The sequence below is a fragment of the Schistocerca gregaria genome, chromosome 1 (genome assembly GCF_023897955.1).
Source record: "Schistocerca gregaria isolate iqSchGreg1 chromosome 1, iqSchGreg1.2, whole genome shotgun sequence".
NCBI classification, from domain to species: Eukaryota; Metazoa; Arthropoda; class Insecta; order Orthoptera; family Acrididae; genus Schistocerca; species Schistocerca gregaria.
In genome coordinates, this window is record NC_064920.1 from 389,990,718 (window position 1) to 390,018,591 (window position 27,874).

The 27,874-nt window shown below is 42.4% G+C and overlaps 1 protein-coding gene across 1 annotated transcript; it reads left to right on the forward strand.

Annotated features, from left to right (window-relative positions):
• LOC126349483 (putative mediator of RNA polymerase II transcription subunit 26) lies at window positions 1-27,514 on the forward strand. Its single transcript, XM_050002437.1, has 2 exons — window positions 1-654; window positions 27,089-27,514. The coding sequence occupies exons 1-2, from the start codon at window positions 1-3 to the stop codon at window positions 27,512-27,514; spliced, it is 1,080 nt and encodes a 359-aa protein (XP_049858394.1).
• The last annotated feature ends 360 nt before the right edge of the window (window positions 27,515-27,874 follow it).

Here is a 27,874-nt window from a genome sequence, read left to right on the forward strand (position 1 = left end):
ATGACCACATCTTCGTCGGCGGCGGCTGCGGCGGCGGCCGCGTCGTACCAGAGGGTATTGCAGCAGCCGTGGGTGGCGACTCCGGCAGGAGCGGCGTCGGTGGCGCATGCCGCGGGCGGCGGCAGCACCGGCAAGCTGCGGGCGACTGCGCGTCATCACCAACACCAACACCATCACAGCCATCACCAAGGGGTGCCGCATTTGCAGCAGTGCAGCTCAGCGGCGGAGCCCGGACCAGAGCACCACGCTGCTCGCCGCGCAGCCTCCACCACCGTGAACGCTCCGTGGGGCCGCGCTCCGAAGAGGGCGAGACACGCACCGGTCCTGCACCAGCAGCAACAGCAGCAGCAGCAGCTGCAACCAGTCGCTGCCTCGGCAGCTGAGGATGTTGCTACTAGTTGGTCACATCAACAGCTACAACAACAACAACAACAACAACAGCAGCAGCAACAGCTACAAAACCATGTGCCACAACAACATCACCAGAATCATCATCAGGCAATTACACATCAACAACAGGCGTGGCTGGCTCAACACCAGCACCAACAACAACAGCAGCACCACCAACAACAACAACCCTTGCAACAACAACCAGTACCATCATCCCACCAACAGCCACAAGTGCCCTGCAAAGAATGTGGAACTGCTTGCAAGGCCTGCATAGTCCAGCAGCAACAACACAATCAACTCCAGCTGCAGCAGCAGCAGCAACAACAGCAACAGCAGAATAACAACAACGTGGCGTGCGTCGGAGAACACTGGGCCGCTAGTGATGCTGCAGGCTCGTCGTCCTACTACAGCCACTGCCGCGGTGCAAGCGAAGACAGCTCTCGCGTCCTCTGGAATAACGACAACATGCTGCGTCTATTCCAGGTGTAGCAAACGGCCCTCTGTAACAGCCGAAACCAGCACCGCACAGTCGCAAAGCGATGGTCTTAGCGTTACTAATGATACTCGACTAGGTCAGTCACCAACATCTTTCCAGGCAGCTGCGTATGTACAAGAAGCTCTCTAGAAATACTGATGAAGGCAGGAAGTACAAGGAAACTGTCAGGCCGTGATGTATAGGGAAGACTGTGGTTGATGTGTGTCAGTGGGCCCAACACATACGTATAAACTCACTAGCATATTCTTTGAGACACACTCCACGGGTAGCAAGCGACTCTTTTTCAAATGGTATTTGTGTTTCCACAATCTTGTTTCATAGTCATTATCATTCAATTTCGGCTAAGTTCGATCGCCTCCTCAATTAGCGAACAATATGCCGTTCCCCTCATGGAGTATATTAGATTCCTTTGTTTGAATTAACTGGCGTGCATTGCTTGTAAGAAGAGCGGGAACACAACAAAAGCATTGCTGAAACGAGAGGTATTAGCGTCGTTATTGACTTGATAATGCAAGAATGAGCACTCTGCAGCGGAATGTGCGCTGATATGAAACCTTCTGGCAGATTAATACTGTGTGCCAGACCGAGACTCGATTTCGGGACCTTTGCCTTTCGCAGGCAAGTGCTCTACCATATGAGCTACCCGAGCAGTTACTACGGGTCGTAAGTCGTGCTTGGGTAGAGCACTTGCCCGCGAAAGGCAAAGGTCCTGAGTTCGAGTCTTGATAATGCTAGGTAGAATCTCTCAATGATACTGCAAACTAGCCTTATGAAGTTGACAGCAGGCAAGAGCAGTAATTACGTACTGTCAGCTCCATTCATGTGGGGATATATAAGCAGTTTCTTCGCCAATCACCTGAAATCCTCTTCTGAGAGGCGGTGTTTTGGACCACCATTTAGTTTAGGTGTCTAAGAACTTTCGTTTCGGTTTACTGACCACATTCCATAGACTGCACATGAAGGAATTCTGGAACTATTTCGAAGACACGCAGCTACCTGGAAAGACGAACTGTTTAGAGATCAAAACACGCCTTTGGAAGAGTAAACATGTCTTCACATTACTGCTGTTACTGGTAAAAAAATCTTCCACAGCGCCAGCTAATCACTCATAATGTATTAATAGGAAACATACTGTATATCTTTATGTTTTAGGTTACGTAAAACATAATCTCAAAACTACTACTAGATGGTTAATGCATGTTGCATTGTGGATGCGTCTAAGAATCTTGTAATCGACTCGTGCGCTGCTCTGTTTTGCGAGAACATTCCTTTTTAGCGACTGACTGTAAGTGTTGTATTCAGAAATGGAATTCCCTGGGGACTTTGCGATGGCGACTAGATGTCCGTAAGATGTAGGGGTGTCAACGTCCCGCCGGCTTTCCTCAAAGAGAGCCGTGTGCCACAATCATATGTCTGACTCTATAGACTGCGTTTCGTAAAACTTCATGTAGACCGTGCCACGTGCTTTCATGGCTCAAAGACCAACGGAACGCAACGTTTTGTTTCCATGTGTCCACTTTATACAAAATGAATTCGAATGAATACTTTATTTTTTAAAATTGCGTATAGAAAATAAGAGACGAAAGACTGATATTGTACTTCGTGATTCCAAATTTTTTAGTCTTAGATCGATTATTTTGTTAGCTCTGACATCTGAGTGAACAAGTTATTCGGAGTAAATGGGGTCGTTATCGCGAGTTCCGTGTGTGATTTCTGTGCTTAATGTTAAATTTTTCACAGATATAATCTCTGTTGCAAGTACTTGCCAGTTTTGTGATAAGATGTGGAGGAAACAGATCTCAATAGCAAAATGGAAATGTTTTGAGAATCATTGTAAAACCATCTGCGGGTAAGTTATTTGCGGATTCATGACTGAAATCCATGTCCATATTTAGGCGACCTTGTTATTAGCCTACCAGTCATTTGTAGTTTATGAGTTCCTATAGCTTCGTGAAGCTTCTATGATAACGCCCTACAGAAAATGTTCCTTCTGTTGACTATTCCTTCGTGCTGTGATGTATTAATTTCACTGTCATTTCATGTACTCGTATGCCCTCAGCGATTTACCATACCTCTGTCTTCCATAATTCGACAAAACGAGATGACGTTTACTGAGTAAAGGATCTCGTTATCAAAGATATATTAAAATAAATTACTCTTCATTCTTCTTCATAAGATTGTGCTTATATTAAAATTTAATATTTACGAAAATTTATTACTTTTACTCGTACATCATGTTTCCCCATACAGCGGAAACCATATTCTGCAATGGGCCACTGTCTAATGAGTTTACTCATTCTAGTCTTGACAGTATAGTGCATGCCCATTTAGGCTTTTCTGTCCGAGCATTATATTACATTCAGATGAAATACTGAGCAGCGTAGAACCCATCTCGTTTCCTATATTCATTAACTCGAGTACTGCGTGCTTTAAAATAAATGGACAACTACATAAATCTTCGACCATGTCGGGAACAAGAAGAAAAGTGTACCTAGTGCTTTTGCTGGCACACTATAATACCACGCTATAATATGAACTTCATTTGATCCAAGTCTGGCTCTTCTTACTCCTTAAAGGAAGTGCTCATAGGGTTTCCTTAGCGAGTAGGTAAATGTGACTACGCTTATGAAGTTCGGTTTACTCGGAAGCAGGTTATTTTTTCCGTTAATCCACTACGCTCATTTCTCTGTTTCGGCCACTGCCGAGAAAATGTAGCATTTAGCTGTTTTAAGAAAGGCTGAGGGATCAGTTCACCTGAGAAACAACATTTCAAATACTGTGTCCACTACCGACCATTTTGATTGGAAAATGTGTGCAATCTTTTGTTATTACTTTCGAATATAGAAGTGCCCGTTATCTCAAATAATTCCGAAATGATTCTAGTCGAAGTTACTGTTCAGATATGAGTACAATGTCAGCAAAAATTATATGAATAAGAAAAGAAGGACGTATTTATATAATGTATATCATTTGGGACGTAAGCTGAGATCATTCCTACGATCTGCTTGTTGGAGTACTCTGACAACGATGTATGCATAGTTACAAAATGTTTTCTTTCTTCTGAAGATTTTTATTTAGCAAAATGCTGATTTGAATCGTTATTCCCTCTCGTCGACTGAATCGCTACGAATAGTGACAAGGCCATATTACGGGTTCCCCACACACCAAAACACACGCCTTCACTGTTACAAGAAATGGTAATTAACCGCAACAATCCTGACATTTTCCGAAGAGGCAAGGATTATAGGGAACTCTTGGGCACGTCGACAGAGAAAAAAATTGCAGGTCGTATATCAACAACTAACAAAACTTCAGGTTGGAATTAGCGCCTCCTTACCACCCACCCACACACACACAAATATTAGAATTTTTTCTTACTCATCGTGTGTTCATATTGCTGGTGTATGATCCTACTGATAACTCATATTTGTTTTCGTGTTGTTTGCCGTCTGTTTCAAGTGTAATTGTTCGTATGCGTTTTTCTATTTTTCAGTCAGTGCGTGTCCTAATATCATACTCTGTTTGACGTAAACTCTTAACTCCGTCAGAATGGTTCACGTTAACAATTTTTGTTACGTACAGATATTCTTGTACCGACGTTTGTTTTTTTTATGTTAATATTCGTACTCTTAACCTTACATCATTTGTCGATTTTGCCTTTAAATGCTTTTTTTCTTCTTCGTTCGTGGAATAACAACAGAAAAGTGATACGCTATTCAAGAAAATACGCAAAAAGCCTTCATGTATGAAGAAATTCGGTGTTTTCGCTGCTTCCGGGCCCTCTGAGAATGATTTTGCTGTTGAACTTTAGCACTGATGCCTGTACTGCAAGAGAAAGATGAACAGACGCGCAAATACTATTTGGCATTTCGCATCAAGGGGAAAAAAAGTAGATCGCGTAGCCTTATATGTCCTAGTTTCACATTGTGTGATCACATTATTGCGTGATACTGCGCTGCTAAAAATGTCGTCTCGAACGGGGTTCTGATTAACGAGGGACTTAGTGAATCGGATTGTGCTCTACTAATTAAAAATTGTGGATTTACAGATCTGATGTCGAACGGGCGAATTAAATGTTTTTATAGCCAAAAGGATTTAACTGTTCCCGTAGCAAAATTCTTTTTAACGTTACGTACGTCCCTCAAGCGTAACGACTGCCAACCGGCCATTTCATGTTCGGCGGGTTGCTAAGGACCCCTTTCGTAATGGCCGTCAGAAGCATAAAATTAAGTAGGAAACTTAGAGTGTTCATCACTGCTGCCTTAAATACTTGCTAAACAAACAAACATTGGACTGAGAGTTCACGTTGGTCAGCCGGTGGGTGTTGGCATTCGTGAAGCCGGGGGCATCCCTCTCCCTACGGTAGACTATATGCGTTAGCCTTCCAATGCGGGGATGAGACTTCGATTGAATGCTATTACTTTGCCTTGTTGTTCGGACCGAGTTGTTACTCACCGTAAGATATCTGTGTTATATTACTTGTGTTGCGATTTGCTTGAGGAGGAAAACGTTTTTTACGTTTAGAGGCGAAAAATATTTAGAAGGCCTTGCACGAGTCATGTGTTTTGTCTGAGCTTTCATTGTATACAGGTAAGATATTGACAACATACGATATAAATATATAGATATCAATAATTGTGTATATTTCGATATTATGGAAATATTAATCTATTGTGGGTAGGCTCTATTCGAAGAAAGAGATTCCCTACGTTAATGATTGTTAGTCCATATGATAAGTAACTACAAAGAGCGTCGATTGCTGCATAGTTCCTGAATCTTCCCGTTTCTCTGCTCCTTAGAGTTGACGACGTTCGAGTGTGTTCTGCAGCCAATGAACAGTTCTAGTGTTTATGTGAACTTATTATATTATATATATACACACACACACATAAATATATTATATAAAAAACCAAACAATTATTTTACGCTTCACATTTATCAAAACTACCAAATATCGTAAAATGAATGTGACTATTCATATCGAGAACGAAAGGGAATGAGGTCTGGACACTTTTTACATTCCTTCCATGAATAAAAATATAAAGAATTATATTATATATACACACACACATATATACAAATATATATTCTATTGTGCATGGGCGAGTCGCATTAACAAAGCAAAGAAGAAGTGTTAATTGCACACGTTTGCAAACTTATCTTGACCTAGCAGGGTATAAATATCATGTAAATATTGTACTGAACTGATGATACTATGAGTAGTTGCTTACTGGGGCTGGCTACCCCGGCTGGCCCACACCGAAAGCAGCATACGGCGCCGGCCCGTCCTGAGTCCACAGGCAGGCGGTATGTGACTGACGACTTAAACTTCTGCAGCAACAGTAATTAATGTTCGATTCTTTTCAAAGTGACTGTGATAACGTGTTTAGGAGGAATGTTATAAAGAGATAAATAAACTAATGAATAGACTGAAATACATTGTGTGATTCTTTTTTTAACTCGCATCTCTTCCCACTCCCGCTTTCCTGCAAGTTCACAAACAGGCCTATAGTGTTTAAGTTTATACTGCAGTGTGAAGCTGGATTGATACTTCAGGCGAAACTGAAATAATTATTTTTTTATAAATATGTTTATTCAACAACATAATATGCACAGAAAATAATATCCATGTTTCAGTGGGACTCTAAGCCTATTTTCCAAAATCTGAAATAGAAAGAGAGATCTAATTGTGTACTGGGTGTAACTGGTTGTGTCCCGCGGGGTTACCCACGGTCAAAAAGTTATTTATGAAGAAATGTTAATGCTGAAACTCACTATCTACGCATATGCTCTAACAGTAAAGTTCGCTCTTGGAACTATTGAGACGCGAGCCACTTGCGGCCCACCAACCCCCTCCCCCCCTCCCCCCCCCCCAACCCGATATCGGAAAGAACACCTACTCTTGAGACGATAGGAGAAACTGACACAATACATCTCGCTCACAACTCAACTACCACAATCTATGTTCTCAACATCAAATCTTCTCAACTACCGAGACCCTTGAATCAAACGAACTGTGCGCAAAAAAATTATAAATCACTCAGATCCAAACTGAAAAGTCAAGACAATGCTTAAGAATCCCGATAATATCACAATCTAATACACTTCCAAGAGGTTCTACCTGCTGCGAAATATTTTCATGTGCGTATGTTGCATTAAACTCTGTGAAGATGTGAAGATTTTATAGCACAGGAATATTTTAGCTGTCCTAGATATATGTGCGTACTTATTTCATTGGTCAAATCAGCTAGTTGATGCAATCATTTGATAGTTGACTTTCATGAATGACTTTTTGTCGTATTACCCACCCGTAGGGAAGAGTAATCACGTTGACCATCACAAAGGAAAAGTGATTTTCTTTGGAATAAAAGGTAGACTATGTGTTAATTCTGGATGTGCGCTATCTCCATTCCCAATTTCGTCCAAATCTGTCCACGCGCTTCAGGGTGGAAGAGTAACAAACTTACTAACTCGACGAAGAAAGAAAATAAGTAATTTTTAGTTCAGTGCAGCAGTTTTATAATCCTCGTACGAGCAACAAAGTCATCTGCACAACACGTGTATGCCTGTTACCAGCAGATACGCATGCGTACCGTAATCAAATCCAGCCTCGCTAAAGGCCTACCACGTTCTACATATAAAGGCAAGACGTACCCCTCTTCCGTACAGCATTTAAATGAGGTAGTGGTCGTGAGACTTCAAGGGTCTCAGAAGCTATTTGGCACGCCTGAAGCTGAGCACCTAAAATGTAAAGCTCTTGTATGGACGTATGGGCCAAACACTGAGGACTGTATAAGCATTGCCTTCATTACATTGTATAGTATTATGTAGGACGCAGTAAAGAATAAAGGTATTTTCACAGATACGATAAAGTTCAAAGGTCAAAGAAGCAGTAGCTTTTTCTCAGAGTAATCATTGTTCCACATTTCCCGTTGATAAATAAAAATGTCGTACTCAAGACTTTTAAGAGCGGTCTGCGTGTTAATTCAAAGTATAAGCTAATTTCATTTCAAATTTCTTCCAAATACATCCAGCCGTTTCAGTGTGAAGGGACAACAAACATACACACAAACTTTTTCATTTGTAACGTATATGGGATTCCAAATATACTTCACGGGTTTGCCGCTGAATCGTATTGTGTAACTTGCACAATATTTCATATATACAACTGCTCGACATTATCAGGTGGTAGTAGGTGCTGCTGTCACTGCTGCAAGCAGCGACTGGTGATAATCGCGCAGCGGCGTCGAAATTTATCAGGGCGGGAACAGGCAATACGCGTGCGCGGGAAGACGTTCGAGAAAATCGCCGCCCCTACTGCTCCCTGCCTGCCTGTCGCAAGCAGAAGAGAGGATCCGACGGGCAAAATCCAGAGACAAATAGTAGATCTTCTCAAGATGAGTTCTATTCCTGCTAAAGTTACCAATAGCCTACGCTACAGGCTGCAGTTCCCCTAATACTGTACGGCCTACCCAAGATACATTAGGCTGGGACTCCTCTACGGCCAATAGTGAGCAACATTGGAGCTCCTACCTACTTCCTGGCCAAACATCTTACTACACTATTGGGACCCCTCATAGGCAAGTGTGATCACCGTATCCGTAATTCAGAGGATTTCATAGGACTCCTGAAGGCACTTAAAGCTGCATGCGTCGAACATTTTGGTTAGGTTTGACGTTGTAGCCTTATTTACGAAAGTAAACGAAGACGACCAGACACATTGCAGTATACAGTAAATATGCCACAGGTACTGAAGTTCTACCGCTCACGTAATGTTTGTTGGTCAAAGGTGGCAGCAACTGGAGACAAGTGAATACTGGATAGCGTCATTCGACTTGTGTCTTTTCTCTTCTCTACGTGTGGCACAATGTGATCACCGTATCCGTAATTCAGAGGATTTCATAGGATTCATGGAGGCACTTAAAGCTGCATGCGTCGAATATTTTGGTTAGGTTTGACGTTGTAGCCTTATTTACGAAAGTAAACGAATACAACCAGACACATTGCAGTATACAGTAAATATGCCACAGGTACTGAAGTTCTACCGCTCACGTAATGTTTGTTGGTCAAAGGTGGCAGCAACTGGAGACAAGTGAACACTGGGTAGCGTCATTCGACTTGTGTCTTTTCTCTTCTCTACGTGTGGCACAATGTGATCACCGTATCCGTAATTCAGAGGATTTCATAGGATTCATGGAGGCACTTAAAGCTGCATGCGTCGAATATTTTGGTTAGGTTTGACGTTGTAGCCTTATTTACGAAAGTAAACGAATACAACCAGACACATTGCAGTATACAGTAAATATGCCACAGGTACTGAAGTTCTACCGCTCACGTAATGTTTGTTGGTCAAAGGTGGCAGCAACTGGAGACAAGTGAATGCTGGGTAGCGTCATTCGACTTGTGTCTTTTCTCTTCTCTACGTGTGGCACTAGCGCAAAGATCCTTCTTGTCGTAGATACACTGTACGCCCTAGGGGGACGAAGACGTGATATACACAAATACAGACATAAATAAGATAAACTACAGAACTACGTTCAGGTCACTGAAGTTGCATGCTTTTTGCCACTTAAGATTTTATACAGCAAATGTTTTAAATGTGATCTACTTTACGCACATCCGATTAAACATAAACCGGCGGTGCAGTATGTAGCTGCTGCTGCGGTTGTTCAATCGGTAAAAATCAGCTGTAGGCTTCATTAATAGAAACACTCAACCCAACACAGGCACCTCAGTCGACGAACCCCCGGCCTAGCGTTTGATAACTGCATTAGGGTTACAGGGAGCAGGGAACTTGCATAAAGATTAAAATTGTGTCGCACACCTTAAATTTTATCGCACAGAGCAATCCACTTGGCAATGGTCGTACCGACAGAGGGATTCTGTCAGCATTCACGACCTGTCTGAGGGCTTCAAAGTGCAATAACCTGTCAGAAGTTCAGAAGGATTCATGTTGAAAACATAATGCAAGTGCTGTATCAAGCAAATTTAGATAAGTGAGAATCTCTTGCCTAAAGTAAAAATTAATGCCTCCCTCAAGCATTAGGCTACTTCCAACTTTTCAGTACTTTATTAAACATGGTCCTACAGCAGCAGGTTTGAACCTGTCATCCTCCAACTCAAGAAATGCTTGAAGGAGCCGCCAGTGAGCAGACTTCGAAAGTTTAGGAGACTTGAAACTTTCTCATACAGGTAAGGCGACAAAGGGACTAATCAGATTTAAATATTCCAGGTTCGCCAGGTTCGATGAGATGGTTGACCACAAGTAATTTTCTGATTATGATTTCACCTTTGAGCTGCTGTGGAGTCAGTCTGCACAACTGATTCATATTAACATTAGAGAGCACATAAAACTCGGAACGGCTCAAGGACACCACAAATATAAAATGGTATCCACCAGAAAAATATCACGTTACATTTGCATACCTTCACTGATTTTAGCAAGCAGATTTAGATCTGCGTGTGTAATTAAATAAACCGTTTTCATGCATTACATCTTTAAACAAATCCTACAAAAATCACATATTCGTACATTTGTTGTTATTTTTTAGAGCACCTTACGTAACGCATCCTAGTGACCTAGTTAGTTTCCGGCGAAAGACGACTCTGGCAACCTATGTTTCTCTCCACTTGTTTTTCTAACCATTAACTATAAAATAACGATTAATATTTTATCACTTACAACTACTCATGCACTTTATATCACAGAAAATAACCTAGCAATAATAATAACATTGTGAGAAAACAGTACAAACTGAGAAGGAAGGAAGAGTACAAGGAAGAAGAGAAATTTGTTGTTATTACAAAAATATATGAACGAAGTGACAAGTTCTTCGACAGTTTTTGAGTAATTTTATTGGCCAGGGTACTCTAGATCCTGTTTTCTTTCACACAAGCATTATGAGCCTCTTGGATCCGAAAAATAGTCGATGATGTAACACAATATTTCCCCCATCACAACGTGTATGTAAGTTAGATACTTATCTTTCAGCCTCCCTTTCGGATTTGGTTTCGGATGCGTACACAAGCTGACGGCCTACTAAATTATTTCTTTCCATTCCTGCCCCGGTATCTAGCCAGTCCTGCCCTACAGGACTCGTCACGTTTTCCTAGCACTCGCTTGCAAATAGTTAGTCAGCATTCCCTGTTTTGTCTATTATAAGACTGGAACTATTTCATTCAAAAAGCCCAATTTCAGGTCATTAAGCTCTGTCACTTAGTTAGGAATGCCCTGATGGTTCTCTCTCGCTTCTGCCATCTATGATTAATACTTTACGAGAAATCAGGATTTCAACCTCCTACAGGTATTGAAATAAAACAACAGCGAAGGCTGAAAACTTGTGCCACACCGGCACTCGAACCCTGATGCTCAGCTACAACGGTTGGTTTAATTGCCTAGGTCGTAAGGGGCACGCTTCTCGTCCAACTCAAATTTTTAACCTGTCGAGTGCAAGCAGCTCCCATTCATTAGGCCCACTACCTTCATGGGTCCGTAAATATGATGCACCCGCAATGAAAGTGCCTAGAGTCGACCTAACTCAAATACGTGTATTGATATGTGGTGTCTGTTATGTCGGACATGTCTGACAACAGACACCACATATCAAGGACTCATAACCCGGACATTACATCGAACGTAATTATGTGCACTTATCGCTTTGCACTCAAAGCTGGACCGTTCCTCATATTGGTTTCTATGTGGATGCTTTGGTATGGATCGTCCGCTGTCAGATAGTGTTAACAGCCTCTATACGAGCTCTTACCTACGAGCCCGTAAACTCGCACCATAACCTTGGCCGCTAGTCTCACGTTAGAGACGAAAAACTGTTAGGGGTAGACCAAATATACCTTGTGTAACATTATGAATTTTGTTCATAATTGCTAAATCTTTCGATTATTGATACTAGTGTGAAAACTGATTCTTAATTGATTTCCTATCCAGGTACACTCCGAGATAATAACTGGTGGTATTTCTGAATGAGGTCACACCGTTAGATCTGATTGTAGGATTTCCACTGCAACATTATACAGTTTGACTTCTGAGGTGCGATGGGAAGGTTTACTCTGCAGCATTCCTGAAATTTAACCAGCAGAGCTCCCACGTTCGTTTTTAGCTGTGGTCTGCTGTAGTTACCTTGAGGTAGGGGCAGGACATGGACATGTACAATCCGCCAAAAACCTATGATTTTTTTGTAGGTTATTCAGAATAAGTTAGAGATTAATTTCCCAAAATATACCTCCAAGGATTCAACCCAGAGGTAGTCTTCGGTGTTAATTTTTGTGAGTTTCTTGTTGGGACTCGGCAGACTAATCTCGCTACGCGCATAATAAAGACATTTATAGAATTTACCCTGGCAGATAACGTGCCTTACTCGTTGAAATAAACAGGGCCGCCAGAGGCTGCTGAGGGAGCCAAATGTATCAACCGTAATAGAGACGATATGTAGGGTCTCTGAATTCTGCACCTGTTTTACAGCGTGGTTAATTGCAACGCAGCAGATTTTTCTTTTCTGACGCCATATAGAGCACCATTTATTTCGGTTTCACTCCTGTGAACGTAATGTTTCTTTTTAGGACACTTTTCAACTTTTGTTGTAAACAGGTAGTAGGCCGATGGGTTTATAAAATTTTACCTGAGTAGGTTCCTTAATTTCCAACTTTTACAGGAATAGAACCTCTGTTGATTTCCACATGCTTCGACTTTTTTTTTCCTTGACGACGCACTCACTGAACAGTCCGCTTAAAGTGGGAACAATGTAGGTATCTACATACTTTAACGTTTCGGCGGGAAAGCCATCTGGACCGTGTGCCTTGTTATTTTTCAGTGTGTTGAGTAGCTTCAGAACTATCAACAAATGGATTAACAGTCCGATTGTTCTCGTACCATAAAGTCGGCTCTTTCCTCGATATCTCGTGATGGTCGGTGTCTTCTTCTTGACAATCATCTGTCAATAGTACCGACAAAAACTCGGATGATTCTTGAGAGCTAGTTGCCAGTTAACCATCTGACGTTGAGAGATCTAAGGGTGACCTGGTCTTATGGATTACCAGTTTGTATGGAATGCCGCATTGCTGAATATTCAGTTTTTCAGAAACAATTTCGTACCAATTAAAGATTTTTCATTAATGTAATTCGATTTGGAAATTGTGTTTCAGCTCCCGGAACTAAGCAAATAGTATTGCTCTGCTACATGGATCAAGACTTCTCTGATAAGTCTTCGAATTCAGCGGGTCCTTCTCCTGAGTGAGCTACGCGTTTCTATAGATACTTTCTGGAGGCAAGACTCTGTTGCCAACAGGAAATGCATCATCAGTTGCTACAGTTAGACTCCCCGTAATCCCTACAGCCTCTTCCTCGATATTCTCCCCATATTTCATTACCTCCGGAGAGACATACACTTGCTTTATCAGCAATGTTGTCTAAGAACAAGTTCGAAATTTCATTTCAACCATTGTGCCCTTATTTAGGACGAAATGCGTCAATCCGTGGTCCCTTGTGATCGGAGTTGGACTTACTCGCGACCTAGTGGCCTGACTTAACTCGCCAGTTTCGCCCATATCAGGGCAGGTTATTACGGTAAGACCAATATTTGACGATTTCCCAGCCTATCGTTCATAGGTTGGAGGGTTACCCGGCCAATTTTGCATGTGAACCTAAAATTATACTGTCACTTAAGGCGTTACCATGCTCTGCTCTTTCATATAGCTGCTTTAGCATTAGTACCCATCATTAAAATGGAGGATTTATGTTGTAGGGCTTTGTAGGTTAGCCATACCTTCCTACTATGAAAACTGATTTCATCATTGTACTGAAAGTACATGTTTGCAAGAAGCCATCTTCCTAAAAGACAACCGCGTCGGGTAGCCGCGCGGTTGTGTAACCCTAGGGACCGGTGCTCTCAGAAGTTTGGTGCCATAGGAACTTACCATACACTTCCAATTTCTAAAAGAGAAATTAATTCTACTGCAACGGCGTGCTCATCACACAACTATATTGTTTTTACAACTCCCAGCGCTTTGTCAAGTACTTCCAGGTGAGAAGCTGAAAGGTAAGTGTTGTCTTAAATTATGCACTCAAACAGAAAAAAATATGAATTATGTGCAACTGATTACTGCTGGTATATGGACAGCCCTAGTGAAAACACAACTGACTATAATGTATGTGGTGGCAACTGTTTACCTTCATAAGCACAACAGAAAACATACTTACGTGTCTCAGAGAGGTACTATAAGTTAATATTTCAAGGGTGTTGCTAAAATTATTAACTCTCAGTGTAATGCAAGTCACGGTTTAGACGATCTGCTGTGCGATGCTCATGTCGATGCAGTTTGTATAATCTGAAACAACTCTAAATCTTACTTAAATGCAATTACTTCGGCCTCTGAACACAAAAATAGATTTTGTCTCTTCGTATGGTAAGAGTTTAACTGCAGCATGTGATGGCTGCCTTCTGCGCTCTCCAGCAGTCTGCTGTACAACTACGTATGCTGAGAAATCACGTTACGTTTGATGATACTCGTGGTGTTGTCAAATTTACAAGACATTTGTGAATGCCAGGGCACTCAAACAGGGGATGCTATCATTGTGTGATCAGCTACACAATGTCAGCTGGTATAATCACTTGCTTGCAAAAGGAACGAGGAGAATTATTGTTTTTTTTTTAAAAAAAGGGACTTGTTAATCACTTGCTTATTAGAATTTTTTTCCTTTTCGTAATACACAGGAACATACATAATCAGTGCCGAAATTCAAATTGAACGCAAAAGAAAGAGAGCGCTTTACAGAATACATAAAAATAATGATACCAAATAAACGGATTTTACTCGATATTGGAAGAGAGGGGATTCGTGGATGACAAATAGCATGTATGGATATTCTGGTCCACGTGGACACGGGATTGATACAAGTTCACAAAGAAACTAAACTCCGGTTTCAAATGGAGAGGCAAGTGAAGGCATGAGGTTTTTACAATGCCTGACTGCAACATTGGAAAACGAAGTCATCCTACATGAATGTAGCCAGTTACATTTGCAACGCATTGCTTAACCCGACAGCATGTAACAATACGATAAGATTTGTAGCATCATGATGTGGAACAGCAACCTGTGGTCCGACGACCGGGTGGAATCAATTGCTGAACCTCAGGTAACGGCAAAGAGTGTCCTCTCCAAGTCCAGTTCAGAATGAGGTCTCTCAGCAAGCCATCTGATTGGCCGCCACAAAGCAAAGAGCCAAGTGTCTGGCCAGGACAAAGGGCTGTGGTGGACAGTATACCATCAACATCCAGCATGTCAACATGTGTGCATGTTTGGACAAGACAGGGCAGCGTCACGTTTCATCACTTCTGAAATTGGAACACGGCGTGCGTTGTGTAACGTTGTATGCAATACAAAAAAAATCTATCAGTTTTGCAAGTCTCATTCTCATCTTTTGAAGAACCAAGATGTGTCTGACGTATTGACAATACAAGAATAAAGAAGTCTGATTATGTTCTTAAGGTAACATATAAAAAAAATTAAGCATTTAAAATTTTGGTTTCCATGTTGCATAAAAGTCCTTAAAATACTCTAGTAACATACTTAAAGGTAAAACGTACAAAAAATAGTAGCATTAAATAAATAAAAATTTTGGCTGCTATGTTGTGTGACAGTCCTCGAAATAGTCTAATAATATACTAAACATACAATCCTAGTGTTCAAGTTGTTTTCCTACCAGAGAATAAAGGAAATTGTTACGTGACACGCAATACACACACTTTTGCGTCCGGTATCTTGAAGTTCACATTAATCGGCCTTTGACGGTTACTATGAAAAGAAATGTCACCAACTCTGGAAGTACAAAATGGCATTGGGCGGGCTGCTGAATGATTTCCGGAATATGACAAGTCAATAGCATGGAGAAGGCATATTAAATCATAAGATGATAAGGTATCTAACCGTTCATAGGAAACATATCTGTTAGTACCTAGAACACAGGAGTCGCTATTCTTAGTACTGACAGCCTCATACCGTACACCAGAAGTGTATCTCTGCTTCATAAAGTGGCGGCTTGTGTCTTTAAGTCACCACTAAGTAGCAAGTGATATTAATAATGAAGTGAGCTAGTGTGCCATCCAGCACAGGCTAGTACGTTATCCTCTTGATTTAAGACATTTTGCGTCTCCACGAGGTCATCTTCCAGTGACATAGCTTCACTGTCATCCAGGCGTAATCACAAACGCGTACCTAAGCCCTCCAGCAGGCCGTCTGTGTCACTCTTCCGCTGACAAAAGAGCGTCGCTAAGAAGTGCCTCCCCATTGTCCGCTGGTGATGTACAGTTTTGCGGTGTCTTTGTGTGTGTTTTCATTCTCATTTCGGCATTTCCTTTCATTCCCTTCTTACACATGCAACGCAACAAATCAAACAAAACAAGTAATTCCTAGGTTCCACTCATATCAATATCGTTCAAATACCTCATACTAGGATATGATAAATCATGTGTAATAGAAATACAGGGTGTATTAAAAAGACTCATCTGATCTGGCACGTCTGTATTTCTGAAACTAATAAACATATGAATTGAACTTTGTTTTTTGATCAAAGGGAAACTCAAAAATATTTTTCTCATACTTTTTCATAGGTGTTCAACATCCCCCCCCTTGAGATGCACGGCATATTTCAGAGCGGTATTCATACACCGCAGCTAGCATGTCTTGAGTTACAGTTTCCACAGCTGCTGTTATGCTGTTATGCGACGTCTCAGTTCATTCATTGTTGTTGGTAACGGAGCCACATAAACAGTCTTTTATAAACCCACATAAGAAATAATCATATACATCGAGGTATGGTAACCTTGCAGGTCAGCAGTCTAAGGCTGGATCACTTGGTACAGTGTGATCGATCCATGTTTCAGTAGTCCTTTGATTTAAAAATTCCTGCACTTCCAGATGCCAGTGTGGCGATGCCCCATTCTGTTGGTAAATGAAGTCTTTCGAATCAGTCTCCAACTGTGGGAAATGAAAGTTCTCAAGCACATCGAGATATGTGCTTCCTGTAACAGTGTTCTCGGCAAAGAAAAATGGACCATACACCTTTTCCCGCGAAACTGCAAAAACCACATAAAATTTTGGAGAGTCCTTCTCATGAAACTTCCTGGCAGATTAAAACTGTGTGCCGGACCGAGACTTGAACTCGGGACCTTTGCCTTTCTCATGTTGTACAACATCATGCGGTTTTTCCATACCCCATGTTCTCATGACGATTCACCTTTCCATTTAAATGGAATGTGACATCGTCACTAAACACTAAGCGTGAAAGGTAATTGTCGTCCTCCATCTCGCCAAGAACGAAATTACAGAACTTCACACGTTGCTGTTTCTCACCTTCACGAAGAGTTTGCACTTCTGAATTTTGTATGGTTTCATGTGTAAACGTCGACGCAACACATGACAGACGGACATTGGGGGGCATGTTGAGTTGTGGAGATGCACGGCGAACGGATTTTTGCGGACTCCTTGTGAAACCATGGCGAATGCGTTCGACGTCTGTGTCAGGCACTAGGGTACGATCCGATGATTTGCTTTACACAAGCAACCCGTTTATCGGAATTGTCACGCTGAACACTTATTACTGACCCGCACTGCCCAAAACGTAGAACACAAAAAGCATCCTGTCCTCCCAACACCATTTTTACTAGACCTGAAGTGGGAGCACACTGCTGCTGTCTAGCGGGAACCATGTAAAACTCTAGAGTTAGCTCTTTCCAACAGTATGTTGTCCACGCAATATCTCAAATAACGTAATAGTTACGATTCTTTCTTTAAAAAAATTGGATGATTCTTCTTGATACACCCTGTAAAATACAAAGGAGGATAGGGCAGTAGATGGGACTATGAATGTGCCGATAACACGGAACAGAACACTTGACTCCTAGATTTCGTTATCGTGATTCGTTACCATTGTACGCAGAAACCAAATAATAAATAATAACATCTTACATTAAATCGATGTGGAAGGTGCCTGTTTCAGCTCCCTTTCCTGTAACTGTCATTTGCAACACCTAGCTTACTCTGAATTAGTCCAGCAGTCTACTCTTATGGTATTTCTCATTACATGCTTGTGCTTGTATAAGGATTCCATAAGGATAATTTTTTTACCGTTTATTATTTCTGTGTTTAACATCAGCAACCTGTTTTAGCCTTTTTCCATAAATAAGCTCTGTAGTGTTTGGATGTGCGGGAAATTGGATGGGCACAGTTACCAGAAGCAATCAGGGTAGATTTTCTTTCTCTTTGCAGATTCTTGGGAACTTCTCGTTGAATCTTGTTCAACTTGGATCGTGGTCTGATGAGGCCAAGAACAAGGGACGTCCCGCTTTCAGTGCCCTTTAACATTTGGGATTGGTCAAGGAAACCAAACGCGTGGAGTTGTGTAAATTTTCTACTGAACTCTTTTAAAAATTTCTTCCATTAAGCTGGTGTAAGTCTACAAGAACGATCTCCCGGTTGAGCAGGTGCCTGGCGCCCCGTTGTCGTTTCAAGGATTGTCTCCCCTCTCCCATGCCCACTCTGTAAAGACGCGACAGACAACGGTAGAAGAGTAAGGATCTAGCAATTTTGGAGAGAACATTACTGGTGGCATCGAAGAGAGTGGATCGTACATGAATAATATAAGTTTCAACTTTGCTTGGGACCCGTTAAACAACCCAGAAAATTAATTATCTCCGATAACGTGTGAAACGAACACTTACGTAGATTCGTTGTTCCCTCTTGTGAACCATGAGTACAATCTCTGTAACAAATTATCACCCTGGTAACCAATAACCGCTTTTGTCGTTGTGCGGAACGAGTACTGGGATACATATACACCACTGCGTGTGCCGAACCTTTTGCACAGCGTGTTTCAGGAAGGACTTTACGACATCTAAAATTCATATAAAGTTATTGAATGAAGATACAGAGCTCGGTTTAATGTTATTTTGTAGGGAAACACATCAAGTTTTTTTACCTTAAACTAAAGATGTTGTATGTGGCTTCCTTATGTTATCCTGTCCACATCACAATAGAATTCAATTTCTTCCCAAACTCGCTATAGTATTGCAGGTGTAGCTTGCTCAGTGGCGGCGTAAATTCCGGCTCTAAGTTCAGCTAGACAAGCCGGCAAAGGAGGTACAAACACGATATCCTTGATGAATCACGATAAACAAAATCGAATGGTTTTACTTGTTGGGAACGTAAGGGGCATGTAATTGGCTCGTCACGGCAAATCTATTGACCTGGCAAGTGGCCACTGAGAAAATCCAGGAGGTTAGTCAGGTTGTGGGGTGGTGCAGTATCTTGCATGAAGTAAATATTCGTTCTTGATCATCCTCATCGATCTGTGGTATCATAAATTGTTGTAAAACATCCAGGTACACTGTCAGGTAGATGGTTTTCTCAAGGAAAGAAGGGGCCGTACACTTCGTTCTTCCTCAATGCACAAAAAAAAACGTTAACGAAAATGTTACAATGATTGATACGGATGTTCACTTCCCCAAATCCTACAGTTAAGTGTATTAACCTTGCCACTTAAGTCAAAAGTTGACTCTTCTGAAAAGATGGTTTTGTCCAAGGAATGATCATCCTCACGCAAACGATTAAACATATCTGCGCAGAAGTTTTTGTAATCAATTTTGTTAGTGTCCTTTATGACTTGTACGGTGGTCAATCAGAACGGTTTCAAATGCAAACGGTTTCTCAACACGCGCCAAGCCGTCGTATATGGGATTTGCAATTCGCGAGATGCACGGCGGGCCGATTTCGTAGGGCTGTTTACAAAATGTTGTTTCACTCGCTTAACGATGTGGTCAGATGTGCTTCGACGACCTGATAATTTCCCGTGTCTTACCAAGCACTTCTGTTTCTACAAAACATTTATGTCACTCATAAATTGTAGGCACACCAGGAGGATCTTCAGCGTACTTGGTATGGAAATTACGCTGAACTGTTGTCGCCGACTTCGATTCTTCAAACCAAAACACACAGCTAGGACGCTCGGATCCAGTCAAGCCAGCCATCTTCAACGCAAATGCCGCTATTGCTCCTTACTGTGCGATTCGGCACTAGCGAACTACGCGAGACAAATCTTAGTGTATTTCCCTACAAATTGACATTACAATCACCTCTCTAGGTACTATGAATTAAATTATATGAATTTTCAAAGTTGTAAAGTTCTTTCTGAAACACCCTATATTTTTTATTACTGACTGTCAGTTTAGTGCCTTTCCGCAGATAAGACCATACAGCCACATTCTACTCAACTGGCTATCACAATGCTCAGAAGCCAGATAAAATATTGACATGTCGAGATTTATTGGAATTATTAGGTCATTATTCAGTACGGAGGACTCAACTTTTGGTTTCCTCTGAGATCCATGTGCAATAGTGGTGCTTGCTGATATGTACATCCTGTGCGACGCCCTCCTGTAGTATTTTCTTTTTCAGTCGTACAACTCATGCATTTTGCGATGTTAAGAGCTTATTACGTTCTCAAGAGCAGTCATGTCCTATTATTTTTTTAAAAGATCCCTTTTTGAATTGTAAGAATGCTCAGATAACTCCACCTTTATCTTAAGCAACCATACTAATAAAATTGTCTTCGAACACGATATATGTGTCGGAAAGGAAAATATTTCTAGTTAAAATGGTTGTTTCACGAGAAATAATCGACTCTTCACTCTCCCACGTGTACTTTCCGCCGTTTTCCTGTATCTCCTGTCAAATCACTTATGCATATGTCATATTGAAGGTCACACAAACCAAAAATAATGAGCTGCCACATTGGAACTAGCATGACATGATCCAAATGTCAAAGCAATCTTGACATGATCCCGACTGTAAAAACAATTTACCCAAGCCACCAACTGAGTAATTCAGGAGAAAATAATATACAAATATAGTAGGGTTGCCCAGAAGGTAATGCAAGCCAATTTTTTCCTTCAACAGTTCTTAATTGAACATAATGAAAATAACACACTCGAAAGAATGGTGTTTTATCTACATTCCCTATTTTTCCACGTAATCTCCATCCCGTTCCATGGCCTTCATCCAGCGCGATACACGGGCGTGTGTGCCCTTGTTCTGGTGGCGGAGCCAGTGCTTCACTGTGTGACACACCTCCTCATCGTCTGCAAAATGAGGACTCGTAATGCGTCTGTCTTTGCGAATGACAACATCAGTTCGCTGTAACATGTCCAGTGTCACAGCTGTGCATCGTCTCCCCCACTGCTGCAAATGGTGGAGCTCCGCCGAACGGCCTTCTAATCCATTCCCAGCGACGAACTGTATTTCTGTCGATAGTAGATGCTCCATAGACTTTGCACAAGCTTTTGAAAATATTCCTCACAGTTTCTTTCTGTGTAGCGAGAAATTCAATGAAGGTACGTTACTTGTAGCGTACATCACCTACAGACGCCATGTTGATACTGTCCTCCAATTACGCTATCTGTCGGAAGTGACGGAAACCTGGCACGCTCACTCAGAAGACTTCAAATAATGCATATGTAACGTTTCGGATTCGTAGCATTGTTTCCGGCTGAGAAAAAATGTGGTGCACTGTTTCCTGTGCAACCCTCGCATCTATACAGCAAATAAACTCCACTTAATAACCAGTAACACAAACCTCAGCTAGAGGAAAGACACCACTAGAGACGCAGTAATAAACTAATATACCGGTATTTAAAAGATATTTAACAACAACAATAATAAATAATTTCCAGTCTCATCAACATTTTCCATGTTCACCACACAGTTCCAACAACTTTCTTGATAAAACCAATAACAACAGTCAAAAATTTTCTTCAGGCAGTAATATATTTTGAAAAATTCTTACACAGAGTTGTACTATATTCATTTATTATAACTATCAGTTTCGGTCATAATCCATCACATTCTTATCAAAGAATCAACAATACCACTCATATGACACACAAATATAAACATGTCACATTTAGAGGTATATTAATTACAACAAGCGAAAGTTCATGCATATAAAACTGAGGCCCATTCAGTAGCAACACAGTAACTGAAAGCATATAATCAAGATATAAAAAGTGACATCATGACTACATTGTCCAGTTATGGCTTCCCCTCCTTCTGGAACCATAAACACACATTCCTTAAAGTGTACTAAAGTCCTTGCCTCTTTTGATCTCCAGCCGTTGCTGATACAGTATAAACAGAAATATATTCATTATTTAAAGAGCCATCCTTAGCATAACTCCGCCATCTGGTGAGCAAGATCCGCGAGAAACGTGATATACCCTTACACTTCAAGGAAAATATCATATTTTCAATTCCAAAGAAAGCAAATGCTAAGAGCGGTGAAAATTACCGAACTATCAGTTCAATAAGTCACGGTTGCAAAATACTAATACAAATTCCACGAAAGGGCTAATAAATGTTTAAATGTTCAACGACACTGCATCAAGACATCAGACGTCGTAAAAGTAAAAAAAAATTTGGCACTACAGACATTTCAGGAATTGATAAGTACGTAACCATGCAAATGATTGGTCTGAACTAAGTTAAACTACTGTAATTAAGAATGAAAAACACGTGGATGATGGAAAAGGACACCGGCAATCTTAGGGAATGTAACATTATCACACAGTTGACCCCAATCTCAGAGTAGCCTTCACATAACCACCAACGTCAAATATGCTCATAGATCAATAAAAACCAGCAAACCTCGATGATATGCACATAAATGGTCAGAAGATTTCCGTGAAACTGCTCATCGAAAGATAAGCTATTTAAAAGTTAATTCTGGCAATGTAAACTAAATGAAAAGTATCGCAGAAAAGCTGGATAACATGCTTACAAACAATCAGAAAATTCGTGAAAAGTAATCGGTCTTGGAAGGCTTGAGATCGAACATACGCCTTTTAAATTAATTACTGAAGCAGACCAAAATACAAATCATACATAAATGATTGCAGCTAACTATAATTTCTAAGCCGACGTAAGTTAAGCTTCATAAACACAATGGAAAACAGACTCGCGTGTCTCAAAAATAAATGACGAGTTAGTACTACAGAGGGAAAAATGTAATTAAGGGGATGCAAAGCCCATGAACTCCCATTGCAATGCAGGTCGCATTTTAGATGATCTTCCGTGCAATACACACATTTATGCTGTTTATATAACGCGAAACCACTGTGTACCTTTCTTAAATGCAGGACTTCTGGCCACTGAACACAAAAAATGGTTTTCCCTGAACATTTTGTGAGAGTTAATCTGCAGCGTGCGCTGGTTTCGTTGCTGCGTAGGCTATCACTCTGATATGCACAGTACATGTACCCTGAAATGCTAAGAAATCACAAAATAAATAAACACATTTGAATGTTGTGAAATGTAGCAGATATTTGTGAGCGGCTGTGCAGTTAAACAGGGATGCAATAATTATGCGGCCTGTTAGAGAATGCGAAGTTATAAAATAACGTCGAGAAAAAGAAGACATAGACACCAGACATCGAAGAGCCGAAAACTTGTAATGGTACATGTTTGAAGTCAGACGTCAAATATTCCGATAAATTCTGCTTATAAAATTACAACGAACTACTTACAAAATGATGGACCTAGGAATCTATTGTAGTTCCTTAAGTACATTGAAGACGAGGTTAGACTAGTGATTAAAATTCTTCTGGGCACTATGCCACGTCATTGCTAAAAACTAACAACAATAATAAACTAAACCCGACGTTTCGGCAGAATTGCAACGGCCTTCCTCAGAGCACGACTGGTTTTTCATGGGGATAGGTGCTTCTTTGTATTACAGACTATCGATGTCTGATGTCACCGTTGTAAAACTTTTAATTGGCCCTCTAATATGATTGGCTAGTCATGATGTCAGGGAAGATGGACGGAAAGAGGCTATTCGTGGATGTCTGCGTCGTCAACGATTGGTAGCTGTCCGCCAATCAGCGTTCGGCTTCTGGTCGGCAAGTTCTCCTCCTGGTGTGCGCGGAAGTGGACTGACAGTTGCTCTACAGCTGTTGGTGCAGATACGTCCGTCTCCCGTGCGACTTCTGCCCCGCGACCGCTCGTGGCCCGTTTGACTGGACCGGTAGCCTGGACGCCGGGAGTTTGTAGCCATCTTCTCTGTTGATGTGTCAGGCTGCTTAATGATTTCGATCATCTCCGACTAGCAAACATATTAGATGGCCAATTAAAAGTTTTACGACAGTGACGTCAGACATCGATAGTTTGTAATAAATGAAAGCAGCTATTCCCATGTAAAACCAGTCGTGCCCTGAGGAGGGCCGTTGCAATTCGGCCGAAACGTCGGTTTTAGTTTATTATTGATGTTAGTTTTTAACAATGACACGGCAAAATACCCAGAAGAATTTTGATCACTGTGACACCGGCCGCGGAGGTTAGACTAGTTACCGACCTCACAGCCAATCAAGCTGTATCCTGTGCATGCTTTTTGCTGTACATCCTCCGCATGTGAATGCAACGCCAAAAGCCCAATATGCGGTACACTTCGTAGTGGTTTACAGGATACAGATGTAAATTTAGATGGGTATCGTCGACGTCGATGTTACAGTTTCTAGAGTTTAAGTACTGGCTAGATCGACTTTTCCCCTTCATACAGAAAAGTACTCTTTTACTGGACAATCCAGTTATTTAAATGGATGCGAATTGAGTAAGCATATCTGCTTGGTTAGCTTGCGTGCGTGCGTGCGTGTGTGTGTGTGTGTGTGTGTGTGTGTTATGTGTGTGTGTGTGTGAGAGAGATGTGTTGTGTGTGTGTGTGTGTGTGTGTGTGTGTGTGTGTGTGTGTTTGCCTTCTGCTCTAGCACTACGTACTCGATTCCCCTGGCGTACGCTAACCGACTGCCGTCCACCGTTCGCTGAATCTGCAATGGATGAGGTCCCACCAGGAGGTCCGCCTGTGCTGATCGAGACCTGCAGGGGAAACCGTTCCATGCTGGAGTTAATTGCGGAAGTGGAATCCTGTTTAATTAACATCGGGGTTCGGAAGTAATTAAATGTCCCACTCCCTCCTAAAAAGATATCACTTGAGTCGTTGGAGGAAATGGATGAATGAAAGATGCGTAAAAAAGTATGCCGAAGGGGGAAATGGAAACAGAGCAAGAGGAAAATGTGCGATAAGTAGCCTGTAATGAACGAATCTGTCAACTTGTGTTGCGTACACGTATGGACTCTCCTTTAGCTACTTTGCAGCAAGCCTTATTTCCCGCCACTCTTCAATATTCAGCTGAAAGAGAGTGCTCTGTGCTAAAATCTGGAATGAGGGCTACCTGCAACTATTATTATTGTTATTATTGCCATTATTATTGTTATTATTATTATCACTATTAGTGACAGCAGCAACAGTAATAAGGTACTGCCAGGCTTAACTTTATTAGTTTATAGTGAATATTATTTACTCAGATTGTGATTATAGACACTGAAATCATTTTAGTACTGTCTGTCATATCAAAATTGTTATTTCTTACGTAACTACGATGTAAAAAAGGTGGTCTACGTTTGAAAGCTTGGTCGTATGTAGGAGAGGGCCAGATAGCCCTAATAAGATCGGTTTAAATAAATAAATAATTGTTTATGGGACTAGTTACGTAAGATAAGAAGAGACATCATTACAGCTCTCTCTCTATACATTATAGCCGTTAGATGATAGCTTTCTAGCAGAAAAAGAGGCGAATACCGACAATCAGATAATATTGTAAACATGGTTAGCGGGTCCAACACGTATCGTTACAGGGTAAATATTTTCCGTTAAAACTATAATAATAACAATAATTTCTAACGCAGTTCACCCTATGATAAATTATACGCGACTAGCGACCCGGTGTGGCTGGAAATTGTAGCACTGTCTACGGGTGAACAGCATGTCTGGCTGTCGCGTAGAGTCAATTAATTATATACACAAACCTTCCTCTTGAGTCTGTATATAAGCGAAGACCCAATCATAATCCTTACAGTGATTCCTGAGTTTAGCCTTCTCATACAGACAGAAAAATACGACGGGGTCATTATATTCTTTTATGTGTGTAAATTTATAGAATACCGAACCGCCTTGTCCATCGGACGTTATTATTGACAATGTTGGGTACGAGCGAGGCCAGATTGCAGATTGTCATACTTCCGCGAATATCATTTTTGGAATATAATTTCACATTTTCAGATCTGACATCCATCTGTGAAAATATCCCTCAGTTAGCCGGACGATGTGGCCGAACAGTCCGGCTTTCGCCGCCGTGCAGTGCGGACGTGGTGTTGTTTCCGCCTGGGGAGCGCGCGCGAACGCGGCCTTTACTTATGTGCCGCTTACGTGCACTAGAACCATGGCCAACCGTTTTCGAAAATCAACATTACGATTCAACTTCTGCAACGACTACGTACGACCAAAGGCCTTGGAAGTAGAACGCTTCCTACGCGACGTTGCTAAGATCCCAGCTTCCGACATCTTGGGCATCCATTTGTCCATATTAAGCAGTACTGTGTACGTCAAAGTCGTCAATGACGCGGTGTGTGAAAGAAGACTTCGTGACACCAACCATGGATTACGCTTTTGCCACGCCGACGGCAATGTCGGAGCTGTCACTGTCGACCATGCCGGCTTAGGAATGCGCACTATACGAGTTGTCGAACTCCCGTTCGAGCTTCCGGCGGAAGACGTTATCTCGGCTTTTCGCCCCTATGGCACTGTACATGGCCACACTGCCGAACGCTGGGCGCAATTCCAAACGTACCCCGTTCTTAACGGTGTACGGCAGATCACCATCGACCTCCATCGCCACGTGCCATCTTACCTGCAAATTAGCGGGTGCCGCGCGGTTGTCATATACGACGGCCAACCCAAGACCTGTTCCGGGTGCGGCAAAGAAGGCCACCTCAGATCTGAGTGTGTTCAGCGACGGATCACCCAATTCCCAGCCGTTACCGTGGCACCCCCGGCTCCGACGACGGCTTTACCGATCACCTACGCATCGGCGCTCTCTTCTCCTCCCACCGGCCGCCGCCTATCGGACCACGTACCGGTGACCCTTCCAGCTGCTACGGATACCGCCGGCGCCGACACGTCGCGCTCAAAGCCTGACGCTACTCTTGCGCCACTACCAACAGCGACAACTTCCGACCCCCCGCCCCCCCCCCCCCCCCAGACCATACGGAGCCCCTTCATCTGACGCTCCCCCGACGGCCTTCCTCTCAGAGCGACGCGACTCCCTGCCGTCTTCCGACACGGAGAGACGAACCCGCAAACAACGTTCACCCAAGAGGCGCAAGAGGAGGCGCCGTACGGTCTCGGAACGAGATGGATCATCTCCCCCTGATGCTCCAGAGGCCGCCCGACCCGACGAGGCCTCGGAGAACCTACACAACGATACGAATGACGACAACATGACGCCGACTGTGGCTCTGTCGATGCCTACTCTACGGGCTCGCTCAGGTGCTGCTGAACCAATGGACTCCACCGTTGCGACTGCCGCCGAGACGTCCTCCGCCCCTACGATCGAAGTGGAACCTACGACCATCACAAAGACAGCGCCTTCAATGGTGTGGAGTGAGGACGTCGATGAGGACCCGGACCACAAACTGGGGACAGAGTTACCCCAGACGGCAGCATGGTTACGCCGCTGATAGCGCCGCCAGGTGGCGTACGGCACGACTCGACGTTGCCTCGTCCCTCTTCATCCTCCGCCGGTGGAGTTCCCCTCCACGGCAGGGTACGGCTCCAAACCTACCGAATAGCGACGATCAACATTAACAGCATTAGCTCACCAGCGAAACTTCAACTGCTGCGAGAGATGATATGGACATCGGACTTCGACATCGTACTACTACAGGAAGTACACTTGGCCACACTTCCAGACGTCGCGGGATATAACATTTATCCTACTGGTGACCACCTGTGACGCAGCGTAGCCATCTACGCCAGAGAAGGCATTCCAGTGGTCGATATCACATACCTTCCGTCTGCCAGAGGCATGGCCGTCACCG

Coding starts and splice junctions, on each gene's coding strand:
- LOC126349483 (XM_050002437.1), top strand. CDS start 1: ATGACCACATCTTCGTCGGCGGCGGCTGCGGCGGCGGCCGCGTCGTAC. Junction 655..27,088: donor AATGTGGAACTGCTTGCAAG/GCCTGCATAGTC, acceptor TTCCTCTCAGAG/CGACGCGACTCCCTGCCGTC.